This window comes from Pollachius pollachius (genome assembly GCF_949987615.1).
Source record: "Pollachius pollachius genome assembly, chromosome: 1".
In the NCBI taxonomy this organism is placed as follows: domain Eukaryota; kingdom Metazoa; phylum Chordata; class Actinopteri; order Gadiformes; family Gadidae; genus Pollachius; species Pollachius pollachius.
Window position 1 is genome coordinate 37,433,621 of NC_136934.1, and position 14,819 is coordinate 37,448,439.

At 41.8% G+C, this 14,819-nt stretch overlaps 1 protein-coding gene across 1 annotated transcript; it reads left to right on the forward strand.

The window, feature by feature from the left end:
* Window positions 1-5,080: 5,080 nt before the first annotated feature.
* Window positions 5,081-12,871, forward strand: tbx20 (T-box transcription factor 20; the record flags this gene model as incomplete). The annotated part of the gene is made up of 8 exons (XM_079744266.1): window positions 5,081-5,207; window positions 6,370-6,604; window positions 7,035-7,199; window positions 7,503-7,611; window positions 9,264-9,422; window positions 9,647-9,723; window positions 11,418-11,530; window positions 12,573-12,871. The coding sequence occupies 8 exons, from the start codon at window positions 5,081-5,083 to the stop codon at window positions 12,869-12,871; spliced, it is 1,284 nt and encodes a 427-aa protein (XP_079600392.1).
* Window positions 12,872-14,819: the final 1,948 nt, after the last annotated feature.

Genomic DNA, 14,819 nt, shown 5'->3' on the forward strand with positions numbered 1-14,819 from the left:
ATGAGTATTTTACACACGCTTCTACTGCACATCACCCAGCGGCCCTGTACCATGTTAAGCTGCGGACAATGTTATGCTTGTCTCAACAAAAATTATAGAACGTTCTAGTTGTATTCTTTGTGAACCTATGGTTTGGTTTCACTTATTCTATTTGTCAAATGTCTGTGCTGCATGTATTAAAAATGGATTGTATATGAATACATACGATTCTTTATGTGTAGTAGCTACAAAGTTTTGTTGGTTTATCGTTCATCCTGGAGTTTGCTGACCTCAACAAGCCCACGGAAATCTATGAACAGATTGGTTTGAGAGTTGGCTGACGTCGGCAAATGCCTTTTTAATCGAGCCTAAATTTAACCTTGCATTAGAAACACACACACAAAGAAAAATATTTTTCGTGTTTGGAATAAGATTGATTCTTATGGCTTGTTATAATGCTTATTATATAAATATATACAACCTTGAATTACATACTTACACAGAATTGCCTTATCAGAGGCTTTGATCTTTTTCAAATTAATGGCATAATAATATTCAAGAACCCATTGTCCAAATGCAGAAAAGGGAGAAATGTGATAGAATTGAATTATCCAGCAACTTTACAAATGCTCTTTGTAAATGTGACTCTGGGATTATATTCTAATCTGGCATATATCCATTATTTACATTTATATGTTTCATTTCAGTATTACTATTAAAAACATTCAAATATTGTGTTGTGATATCTCTCGGTTCTTTGTGTATCTCTCTTTATTTCTCATTTGCTTGATGATGTAGAATGTTACCATTAATCTATCAGAAACAATAACCCAGATCCACAACGACTTTGAGGGAGAAAATCACAATTATCTGAGTTGACGCTCAATAATCATAACCATTTTCTATAGGAGCACCTAGAGAGTCTGAAAGAGCATAATAACAATATATCTGTTAAGATATATCCCCTGTTAAAGGAGAACTTCATGATCTTTCAACCTGCACCCTATTTTTGGATCATCTAAGGTCTGAGGGACTGATGTGGATGACAGTTTTCAAATTGGGCCAGTACTGAGTGAGAACGCTGCAGCAGTAATCTGCTAAAATGGGCTGCACTGTAATCCTTTTGGGAAAAGTCCTGTTAATGGACATGCTCTAAAAGTGCTTGTTTTTGCCACTGACAAACTCTGATCATATCAGAGTTTGACAAACTCTGATCATATGAGAGTTTGTCAAAAACTCTCATATTTTTATATTATGGGAATTATCCTGACAGATTAGTACATTGTTTTTCTTTACCTTGATACAGTCTTTTTATTGTGTCGAATCAAGTCTCGCTCAAGGAGAAGTATCCCCCTGAAATCTCACTGCTGTTTTTCCTGGATATATCCCTATTGTCGTTACAATCTCAACTCTCCTCCACCCAATGTTTTTAGATAACACTTTGCTTCACTTTCTGTAGTCCTACTCAACAAATTACCCCCGCCAGCTCTACCTGGCATTTCCCCCTGTTGACGTCCTGAAACTCAACTCTCACGAGACTTCTCCTTCAGCAAGACTTGGTTTGACACAATAACAAATAAATCAAACCAACCGACAGGTAGAGTAAAAAGTTGAATTGCTCTACATGGATCCTTTCAATGATGTTAGAATATAATCTGAACCTGCCAGTGAAAAATAAGCACTTTTAGAGTAGGCCTACGTAAATTGCCGAAGCGTTATTGCCCAACAGGATCACAGGATGGTGGCCTACGGCTGCAGAGTTCTCGCTCAGTACTGAACCGTTATCAAAGAAAGGGGTACACTGGACTACATTTAAGGGTCCCGTTTGAAAAATCCAGAAGATCTCCTTTATAAGTGGATAGATCTAAAATAACATATTCATATTATGCTCTTTCAACCTCTCTAGCCCCTCCAAAGCAGAAAATGGTTATGTCTATTGAGTGTCAACTTTGATAATAGGGATTGACATTGTCTCAAAAACATACACTTTTCAGGTGGATTAAATGTATTCCTGTAGTCAAATATTCACCCATGCTGTCGGCCTTTAAGCTGGTCAAAAATAAATCAAACGTTCAGCAAGGTGAGCAGCTTGTATCACGACAACCATTTCATTAATGTTGCTCAAACCTCCCTGCGGAAAATTCAATCAGTCGGCGATTATTTTTCCTTAAATTCCTCTCTGCCGGGAATTGGCTGTCGTTTGTTGCTGACCTTTCACGCCATGGCCATTTATCCAACTGAAATAATTGTTAAGATGGTTTCATCGTCATATCCTTGAGTGGTTTGGCTTTTGGGGGGCTATCGGTATGAGTATAAGCCATCACCTGTCCTATCCTGTTATCTCTCCCTCTCTTCTTCTCTCTCTCTCTCTCTCTCTCTCTCCCTCCCTCGCTCTCTCTCTCTCTCTCTCTCTCTCTCTCTCTCTCTCTCTCTCTCTCTCTCTCTCTCTCTGCCCAGCAAATGGGATGGATTTAGCCATTAGGGCCAGGGGTAAGTGAGAAGTGAAACGCTAAGGGCCCAGAGGCTTAAAGCTCATTAGGCCAGACATATGGACAGAGATGGGAAGAAGAAGAGAGAATTGTGTGTATCTTTCCGTACCCCCCCCCCCCCCCCGTCTTTTCAACCCGAAAATGTACTTGTGACCGAATGTTTAATTCGGTGGCAGGTGTCAGTTGGAAAAGTAAATAGATATAAGGAGATTTGTGTTCGCACAGCGCGTGTCGTAATTTAATAGAATATAAATAAAATGGTTTAGTGGGCGACGAAGAGCGCGCACCATCTGCTTTTACGCTCCATTGCAGATGGCCATACCACAACATTTATATTGTAGCCTCAAGTATATTTATACACGTTAAAAATGAATGCATGTTCAAAGCCTATACACAACACAGTTTCAATAGACATGACACTTTAAATGGCACTTAAAAAGATTGGCCTGTTCAGTTCGTTTTCATTTTCAAAAACATTATTTGCAATTCAGGATGGGCTTCTTGCGAGAAGGTTATTCCTGCAGGCTTCAGTAAACCGTTGGAAATCCCGGTTGTTTCTTTAGGGGACGGATCCTGGCCGCCGGTACACTGGCCCTCCAAGTGTGAATACCGTTCGGCGAGGACTTAGGCTAAGTGGGAAAGCTTTTAGCACATTATCCGCTGGCAATTGCGAGGTAATCTGATTTCCCGGGCAGGTTCCTTATTAAATATCTGCAGTATCGGATTTGCATTCGGGAGTTGACTAAGAGGTTTAACGCCTCTTGGCTCGGCCGGCGTGCGGGGATGTAAACGCGCCTCTCCCCGGGAGTGAGTGACATTGAGGACGAGAGGTGATCCGTCCAATCCACCTGGGAAGTCCCGAGTCAGCAGACCCGCTCTGAACACGCGGCCCGGGGGGCAGGAGGGAGAGGGGGAGCAGGTGGGGAGACAAGTGACGCGGACGGCGTCGCCCGGAATATGAGTGAAGGTTAGGAAAGGGGCCTTGAAAAACTGACGCATGATACCAAATAGGGTCAACGAATGCCATGTGCCTATAATACCGTAACGATGCGTTTATAACTGGTCGTTGTGCTTGTTTTTTTTTACAAAATAAATATAGCCGTATTTACTAAACTAAATGCGCAGAGGCCCACGTATGATAATCTTCTGACTCGATCATTTCAGCTTATTGCGTGTCATGGTCGCTTCACTCTTCCCTAATATTTATTTGGCTCTGGACTAAGCCTGCATGATGTCTACATCGGGCCGATATTATAGGGGTGCGACCGCGAGGGATCCTCGTCTCGGTAGTCCTAGCTAGATCTCTCTGTTTTTGGGGGAAAGTGCTCTTGTAAAAACAATTAGGCCTAGATAAGAATAGTGTGCGCTCAGACCAGATGATGTCTAGACCGAATCCTGTCTCCTATCAGGATGGAGTCCGATGTCTTGTTCAAAAAGACCTGAACGCCATCCGAAACATAATGGAATATATTATTCCATGATAAAGGCTACCTGTGATATGATACACATCATATAGGCTTCATGACAGCGCTACAATGATGATAAATAATAAAATAATGATTTGAGATGACCACAAGAGGATGTGCAGAGTCGCACCATAATATTTAGCTGTTAAGGTTTTTTGTAGGGACAAATACAGACGCGTAAACCTTACACAATTTGTCTGAGGCAGTGCATTGGGTTGGTTGGCTCAAGCTAATTTGCAATACCAGGCCCTATGGGTTTTTCTTTGGTGAAATAAAATAAAGGATAAAGACTAAATTGTATAACGAAGTCATGCACTCTTCGTAAAACTGCATGATTTATTTTTTTATTTAATTGTGTGTGTGTGTGTGTGTGTGTGTGTGTGTGTGTGTGTGTGTGTGTGTGTGTGTGTGTGTGTGTGTGTGTGTGTGTGTGTGTGTGTGTGTGTGTGTTATTATACAGCTTATTATTGCTAAATATTCCGAATCCAAATCAACATGGTTAATATGTAGGCCTACTTAACGTATTATTTTAGATGGTATTTTTTATGGTCTAGTTTAAGTTCAAAGTTGTAGACCAAAAAAATAAGAAGAATATGTTACATTCGGATAACATCGAGTCAGGTCACATCTTGTGCATTTTATGAAGGTGGTTCCGGCCGGCTACATCATTCATTTAATACAATTGAATACACGCATATATATATAAGTTACGGGAACTAAAGAGAATCAGACTTTATTGCTCTGTTGCAGCCGGGTTCACGAGGCCCATATATTCTCTGTGTGGGACGGGGGAGATGTGACGTCACATCCCGGGCGCTGATTGGTCGAGGCCGATAGCAACGCGGGGTAGACTAAAGTTAAGGGGAGAGTAGGGGACTCAGCAGCCCCCAATGAAGCGCTCGCCTCGGAGGACCATCTGAAGGAGTCTCGCTGCTTACCATGAATCCAGCTGGTCACACATAACATCCAAGCGTCCGTCTCGGAAAAGTTGAAAAAAAAAGATCTCCAGAAAGACCAGAAATAGGCCTGCGAAGTTGTTTTTTTTCCTTCTCGGTATCTGCCCGGATCTTCGCAGACGAAAAGCGCATTTAAGTTCGGTTTGGTGCTTTGGGGTTTTGTAACGAGTTGGTTCATCTCGTTCCGACCATGGAGTACACATCGTCCCCGAAGCCGCAGCTTTCTTCCCGGGCGAACGCGTTCTCTATCGCCGCTCTCATGTCAAGCGGGAAGCCCAAGGACAAGGAGGCGGAGGAGAGCACCATCAAGCCCCTAGGTGAGCTGCGCCCACCCGGCAGGGCTGGGGTCCGTGTGGGACATCCTATGAAACATCCTTCAGCCTGCAGGTTTTCTGAAGCCTGAAAACTCATCCGATATTATGATTGGATGATTTATGATTTATTTAAGGTTTATAGTCACAGTGTAGCGTTAAATAATAAGGTCATTTTGATTTTAGATGCCTGTTTTAATTGCAGGCCTGCTATGAAAACTGTTCTCGACATGAATATTTAGTCTTAAGAGCGAAAATGGGAGAAAAACAACTTTTGAATTTGACTCATCAACATCCACGTTTGAATTCTAAGACAATACTTACCGATAATATAAGAAGCAGCAATACAAATAAAAACAACGACATTTTATTTGATGCTCCCATTCCATGACGAATCTCAGTATTTTGGGGTGAAATTATGTTAGTATATCTTAAGAAAATTAAAAGTATTGGTAGCCTATAGTAGTGCTCTACCAGACATATTGGATTTTGATTATTATTCTCAGTATTATTATTATTGTTATTATTATTATAATAATTATTATTATTATCATTATTAATATTACTATTATTGTAATTTTATTATATTATTATTAGTGTGACTATTAGTGTTATTTTTAGTTGAGCCATGTAACTGACTATTCACAGCGTAGAACGCATTGCAACTGTAAGTATGAGTATTTTGTCTAGCCTCACTCATTGTTTATTTAGGCTATCATCGTTTCCTGATTCTGTTCAGCTGCGAAGTAGCGCTTCTAATGTTCAAAATGCTTCTCTAACTTTCATAAAGCTTAATTCAACAAAACATATTAAGTCATAAGTAGGTCTAGGCCTACTTATATTATAGGCTACTGTAATATATTATATTATATATATTATACCCTTTATTGTAAGTTGTGTAGAATAAGGTATGCAACAACAACAACAACAACAACAACAACAACAACAACAACAATAATAATAATAGTAATAATATAACCACATTAATAATAATAAAATTAAGAATGATTATAAAAATACAATGATTATAATAAAAATTATGATAAAAAAGGCCGTAATAATTTAATAACATGAAATGTTTTCTCTATTTTATGTGATTACTGCATGTTGATAGTGTCTTGCGCATCATTGATGCGGCCAATGACTGAACCTTCTCCTCATTCTTAAGAACAATTCGTAGAGAAGTCCTCGTGCAACCAGAGCCTAGGCGAACTGTCCTCCCTGGACGGCCACGGGGACTTCAGCGGGAGCGCGCCCGTGGTGTGCACGGAGCCGCTCATTCCCACCAACCCTGGCGTCCCGAGCGAGGAGATGGCCAAGATCTCCTGCGGCCTCGAGACCAAAGAGCTGTGGGACAAGTTCCACGAGCTCGGCACCGAAATGATCATCACCAAGTCTGGGAGGTGCGCGCTCCACTCGACCTGTTGACTCTTCGTTGGTCGGGCTGTGTTGTTGTAACAACTAACGACCAACAAATGCCTTATCACATGATTAGCACCCTCTTTATACCTACTATATTATCTTACGTATATATATATTATCTCTATAGCCTTACTCATTGTTGTTATTATTATTAGTAGTAGTAGTATTAGTATTAGTGTAAGTATTAGTATTATTGTTACCATTTTATAATAATTAGATAAGCCCTATATTGGGTTTCATTTTTTTGGCAAGCAGAGTCAGCCGAGGGGCGTTTTGAGCCTCGTAAACATCCTATCAGTCTGATATATTCTCCCATATACCATCTTGGTAATAAATGAATGACCTTAACACATCTCGACGCCATATTTTTATTTTGAGTTATTTTTAAATGTTCTTCTTCCCCCCCAACAGGAGAATGTTCCCCACCATCCGGGTGTCCTTCTCCGGGGTCGACCCGGACGCGAAGTACATCGTGTTGATGGACATTGTACCCGTGGACAACAAACGTTACCGTTACGCCTACCACCGGTCCTCGTGGCTGGTGGCAGGAAAGGCAGACCCGCCTCTGCCCGCCAGGTACATGACGTCACATCCACACTATCTAGGCGTGTGACACTTTCCCAAGAGGCCTTCGACGTGAACCTGCATGGGTTTCAGCTGTAAATTATTTATTTTTTCCATTATTCTAATATTCGAATTATTAATTTACTTTAGGGTACGCAAGCTCCAAATATGGTCTATATAAATTATTATCAATTGCAAGATTTGTTTAGGAAATATTATTATTTATTTTCTTACTTTACTTCGATCTGAATTGTTATGGTGTTGACATAGTAATCTATTCGGTCATTTCTCACGTATTTTCTTGATCCATACCAGGTTGTACGTCCATCCTGACTCGCCGTTCACAGGAGAACAGTTACTGAAGCAGATGGTGTCGTTCGAGAAGGTCAAGCTCACCAACAACGAGCTGGACCAACACGGACACGTGAGTCAGGCCTCCATTTATATCTTAGGCTATATTTAATTAACCAATTTATTAGTAGGCTAGGCTCGACAGGGTTACATTCGTTTTACAAAGCAGGCCCAAAAAAACACAAAAAAACATGTTGACGAAACTCGGCACATGGATCTATGGGAACAAGTTTGAGATAGAAATCCGTCTAGGTGACATTTTAATCACGGCTCATGCTGTTTTTTCTCCGCCTTTAATTCCCTTCGCCTTATCTACGTTCACTTCTGTTACTCCTCCGTTATCCGTTAATGGGACAGCTTAGGACACCACCCGGGGGGTGTTGAGCAACACTGAGCAAGAGGAGGTGTTGGTGCATAAAGCTGCAGTAGCCTAGTCGTTTGAAGGCTACTAATTACCCTAGGCCTGAATGCGCAATTTGAACGTTTATTTTAATTATAGAACTACGCTATATGGTCTAAATAATATTAAGATTAAGGAAATTATTACAGGTGATACGCCCTTTGCTCTTGTAGACTTAGCCTATTGGTTCATTATAAAAGTAGAATATCTCTATCGTAAGAAAAGTGTAAGGCTCGTTTTAGGCTTATTTTAAAAAGCCTAATCGTTTGATTGTAAAAATAGATCCAACATTTTAAACTGTAAAACAAGTTTGGATAGGTTAATTTGAGGGAAAACTATCACGTTAAAATCATTATTAAACTATCAAATATTATACAAATATCATAATAAACCTACATTAGCTATATTATTATAGGGTACAATATCCAAAAACCAAAAAATATTTTGCTTATTCATTGTGTACTGTAATTAAAACGTTTTTATTTCGCATTTTAATATTTGCCGGTAGGCTTAAATTATTATATTAAAGGCTATGCCTTTATCAATAATAAAACAACTACAACACAAGAAAATCGTAAGCCCATATAACTTATATTTAATAAATCATACTATTTCAAATTTCCACAAAATATATATTTCTAAATAGCCGAAAATTAATAGAAAAACGAATCAAAAGGAAAATGTCGTAGTCCTTTTACCCGAGTATTTGTGTGAATCTGAGGACATTTTATCAAAATGTATTCTAGTTCGATCAGATGGCGTTCCCTCTCTCCTGTAAGCCTGTTGAAAAATGCAGCTTTCTGCCCGTATTTGGTAGAAACATGTGTGGCGCTTCATATATATTGTTAATATTTACACTAGGACCTACGTCCCTCATACACTCCGTACTTTCCACAGGCCTATCTGATAAAACACACTGAGAATGTGGGGTGTATTTAGCACGAGGAACGATTACACCTCACACCTTATCAGTACAACAGTTCACACTGTTGTCGTTTTTATGAGTCAATGAATATTTCCTTTTAACATTTTCATTGATTCATTTTGCTTAGCCTATCAAAAAATGTTTCTATTATCTTCTTGCCATCAATCGCTGCATTCTTTAACTCTAAAATCGTACCGTTTTTATCAACATTTTCAACCAATTGGCCTTCTCAAAGATACCAATAGGCTATATGTATATAGGCTACATACATTATTTATAGGGTACTATATACATCTTGGAGAAGGCCAATTAGTTGACAACTAACCAAATTTGGCGACAATTTGTTCACAAAATTCTTATTTCTGGAGAATAATTAAAGTATCTTTATTTCTTTCCCCAGATAATCCTGAACTCGATGCACAAGTACCAGCCCCGCGTGCACATAATCAAAAAGAAGGAGCACACCGCCTCGCTGCTCAACCTCAAGTCCGAGGAGTTCCGCACCTTCGTCTTCACCGAGACCGTCTTCACAGCCGTCACGGCCTATCAGAACCAGCTGGTGAGTGATTGACAGCCGGCCTCGTCCAATGGCTGAAGTCTTTATGACGACAGCTCGTTCAGCACCGACGGTCCAGAGAACCGAGATTGTGAGCAGCTGAAACATAAGATGCTCCTCGGAAACATGAGAAACATGAGGAAATCAAATAGTTTTTGTCGTTTGATGACCCAAGACCCTGATATTTTTTTACCAGTTGTATATTAAACATTCCTTCGTCCTAATAGATCACCAAGCTGAAGATCGATAGTAACCCGTTCGCCAAGGGTTTCCGGGACTCCTCGCGGCTCACCGACATGGAGAGGTACAGGGGATTCCGGGACCGCCCCGCTCTTTACCGCTCCTCCTGTCTTGGCTTCCATAAGATGTATATTTCTGCTCACCTTTCCATCCCTTCATGTTTACCTCTTACTATCTCTTATTTTTATTTTGATCCCTCTATCTTCATGCTACATTCTTTATTTTTTTGTTCCTTGTTCGTCTTTATTTATTTATTAAATACATTTCTTCCTTCCTCCTATATTTCTTTCCCTTTTTCCTTCACTCATTTTCTCCCCTTACTCCTTTCCTTCCTTGCTTTCACCAGCCTTTCCCTTTTTGCTTTCCTTCTTAATTCCGTGCTCTTGTGGTTGGTTTCTTTCATGAGACAGTTAAAGTTATCTTACACACCATTGGCTGAAATATGACATATTACAATTTAAGTCTATGACACACAGGCATTGGCTCACACACACACACACACACACACACACACACACACACACACACACACACACACACACACACCACCCAAAACCCCAGCGTCCTGCAGGCAGAACACCTTTCATCATTCTCCCTGGATGCTGCACTGGTGCCAAAATCAGCCGACAAAATGAAACCATCAGCCCATTTCCCCAATCAGACGGACCCAGATAGAGAGAGAACAGGCCCAGACAAGCCCCCCCCAACACACACACACACAAACCCCTCAACTCACTCTGCCTCTCTTTTTGAGGGCTGTGAATTAGGCCTGATCAATTGATCTTAAGGGAGCTGAAGAAATCACATTAGTCTGGAGTCGCCCACTGCACTAAAACACGCCCTAATCCAATTGCCCTCCGTGACTGAGTTGGAACCTGCCCCCCCTGCCTCCTGCCCCCTGTCCCCGTCCCCTCCATCCCTTCTCCCCCGCCCATCCCAATCCAGCTGTGCGCTGTGGGGGCCCTCTGTGGCCCCCTGGAGCCAGACCAGCTCAGCCCTGATAAAAACACACACATTTGTACTGCTCTGCTGACAGATATTGCACTTCCCTAACCTAATTGGGGGAAGGGGGGAGCAGGCCGCCAGCTAATGTGAATGCATGGCTCTTATGATTCAGACCCTTTCTAGCACACCGATGGGCACACACACACACACACACACACACACACACACACACACACACACACACACACACACACACACACACACACACACAAACACACCACCTCCCCCACAATCTTTGTGGCTGTGTGGCTTTCTGACAAAACTCAAATGAGCTAATGCACTTTGTGGAATATAGAGAGAATACACATACATACACAAAACAAACATGCACACACAAACACACACAAACTGCTGCTTGGACAGAATGCACATTGAAAAACGATAAACTCAAAAACATGCCCTAAATTAATAAAGTGAGGAAATAGCCATAGCCATACAAGCATATCATTTGCACACTATCACGGCTGTGAGTATTCAACTACACACATGTACGCTGTCACAAAAATGAAGTGTGTAAAGGTCACATTAACACCTTGATGGCCAAGTGTGTGTGTCCTTCTGAGCAAGTGTATTCCATGGTCGTTGATGGAAAGCAATGCATGGCAAGATTGGTTGGGGTGAAAATAAAAGAAGCAAGCATATTTACCCTTCAGAGGCATTCATTTCCTAAGCACGTTTTCCAATGTAAATGTGTGTTTGTCAAAATACCGCAGAGATATATTGTGGGACTCTTCTCTTCGACATTTGCTGCAGGGAAAGTGTTGAGAGTCTGATCCACAAGCACTCGTACGCCCGCTCGCCCATCCGCACCTACGCTGGAGAGGAGGACCCTCTGGGAGAGGAAGGACACCTGACCCACTCCAGGGGTGAGCTCGCTGGGCACTCTCCGAGGAAGACATCGTCACACACGCACACGTCTAAAAAAAATGTTAGGGTTTAGTTAAAGCAATGGAAAAACAGAGAAAAAAAAGAACATGGGTATTATTTAATAAAAGGATTTAAATGATGATGATGATGAACAAATAATAATATATATATTTAGAAGATATACTTTTAACAGCAATATGATTCTAACAATATATAGTGTTATGACAAGCTGTAGGGGTAACAGCCGAAACATACAATCGTCCTCTTCCACCTCAGCATCCAAAAACGTATATACAAACACAAAGTAAAATAAAGTATGAAGTGTAAGACATTTATTAATCAAACAAAAAAACACAACTCTAAGACGTTACTGAGATGGAAGTGGCCATCTTCCATCACTGTCCTGTCAACACACACGCACACACACACACACACACACACACACACACACACACACACACACACACACACACACACACACACACACACACACACACACACACACACACACACGCACACACACTGGCAGGGTAGGAGCCCCGGCCTACAGAGCACCACTGTTCTGTCATGAAGGGGCTGGGAAATGATTGTTCCTTTTTATTTTATGACTTGTTTGATCGATTGATAGCGTAAAACATATAGGTTCTGAACCATTCATGCTTTCCTATCGCCATCAGATAAATGGCAAATGTAATTGTGACAATACCACTATTGCCATTGTAGGGAGGCAAATGGATGGTTTCCTGCTGACAACCACAGAAGGATGCGTATAGCCCACGCAACAGAAATCTGAGATTTAACCCATGCTCGGCAACAAACGTGCTGCGTGCCCACATAAACGCCATGGAAGACTTTGCTGACGTAGCAGGGACTTACTCCATTATACTTATAGGACTTATACCATTTTCACGGGGGAAGCCACAGGGGATTTAAGCCACTACCTGCAACTCACTGTTCTGTTACAAAGAGGGGTAGGGGCAGAAATAAGAAAGGGGATTGTGGCCTTACTTATATTCATAGGTTTCCTCTTCTTCTCCCCAGGCTCAGCCTTCACAACGTCAGACAACCTGTCCCTGGGCTCCTGGGTGACCACCACCTCCGGCTTCTCCGGCTTCCAGCATCCCCAGTCTCTGCCCCACCCCATCCAGGGCTCCCTGCCCCCCTACAGCCGGCTGGGCATGCCCCTGACGCCCGGCGCCCTGGCTGGCACCATGCAGGGCGGTGGGCCTTCCTTCCCCTCCTTCCACATGCCCCGCTACCACCACTACTTCCAGCAGGGCCCCTATGCCGCCATCCAGGGACTGAGGCACTCCTCCACCGTCATGACCCCCTTCGTATGACCTCTATGGTGTCTGTAAGGGCCAGCTCCCGCCCCCTTCCCACACTCACACACACACACACTCACACACACACACACACACACTCACACACACACACACACACACACACACACACTCACACACTCCTCGCCCGGCCAGGCCATCCGTGGTGGCCGACCTACGTACCTTTGGTGACAACACGACGGGTCATGCTTCAAGCGTGGATCCGCCCCACGTCGAACCCTCACTATTGAGTTGTCTTGGTTTGACGTCTCTCCTCCAGAGCGATTTTCTTTGTGTTGTAAATATTCCCACTGTAGGCCTATCCCTCCGTCTGTGAAAATCCAAAGAGCAGAACAATCAGTGGGAGGTTGTAAGAGAGCGAGAGAGAGCGAGAGAGAGAATGATTATGAAGCAGATCTGCAGACTCCTCTTGTGAACCTCAACGACACAAATTATTTTCCCATGAGCTTCATATGAACGGATTTTACCTGACCTGAGTTCCAGACGACACCTCAGCCTTCTAGAAAGAACAATATTTTTTGGGATTTTGGTAAGTTTGTCAAGGCATTGGCTGTAAGGCAAGTGGATGGAGGCTCACTTTGGTTTGGAATCTTCTGGCATGAGTCTGGGCAAGTGTCCGAGAAACCTTCCTTTGAAGTGCCCAGTGAAATATCTGAGCTGAGCAAGGGTTTCAAACATTTCTCCGGTGGAACAGGGGGTGGCAGCCATCTTGTTTGCTGTGTCTCATTTTAGAGATCTGGCAAAAAGAAACAAAAAGCAATGTTCTGATGAAAATAATGTCAATAGCATATGGTAGAAAGCAATGTACAAATATGGAAATGCTACAAATATAGGCAATTCTTACTTTAGAATAAAATACTTTAGGAGGCATGCAGAATCCTGTAGATCAATCTTTAAATAGATAACAATGGTAAGTTTTCACCTTCAGAGAAGAAAAATGCTTTAACAACCAGTATTGTTCAAATCTGTGCACGTGAATTAGGTTGTATTGTATGAATGTCCACCTTTGCTTTTCAATTAAACTACCTATAGAGATCTTAATGGCTATCCATCTCGTTCAGATCAAACACCACCGGTATAATGTCTAAAATGAATGTGCACCAAAATTCTGAATCAGATGACCAGATTCAACATGTGCATGTGCGGATCATGTTTGAAAGACATTAATTGTTCATATCAAATCCCAGAGAAACACATATTCTTTATCCTTCTGTGTTTTTACTGGCCGGTCCTCTTGATATCCAGAGCTAGCAGTCACTGGGACTGGAGATCCGCCCGAAGCTAGCGCATGGCTGACTGTGGGCTCACTGTGTGGTGCTGTTCCAAAGGAAACCATTGTTATTCTGTCCTACTGACAGGATGGAGGGAAGCGGTAAGGACAACTCTGTTTACAGCTTGGAGCTCGGAATTTTCTGATTGTCTGCATAAAGGTGATTGAGGTGTTTATATGGCCAAAGTTAAAACAGTTTGAAAAATGTTAATAGATAAACACTAACTCACAGTATGCACAGGCACTGTGATGAATTGGTGATGGATGACATTCCTGTTAAGAACATACCTGTTTTCAAATGCTATGGAGGGGACAGGATAAGGGGTTTGGATGCAGTTACAGCCTGCATATAGAATTACATCAGGATTATCAGATACACACACCAGGAATATGATGAATGATTTACAGAATTGTGTGAATTGTCAGACATCTTACTGATACCCACAGAGAAATGCTGTGAAAGGAATTCTGAAAATATAATCCAAATACATTTGCATCCTATATAAAGATCGACCTTGATTCAAAGAACAGGTTAAGTGGCAGCATGACTTCAAACTGGTGCTTAACAGTAATATATAAACTTCATAATGTGACCCCTTGCATATGTTTTGTGTGCAAGCAGTACAAGCTTATTCACCTGAGGGCCATAGGATGAACATGGTTGCTATTATACAC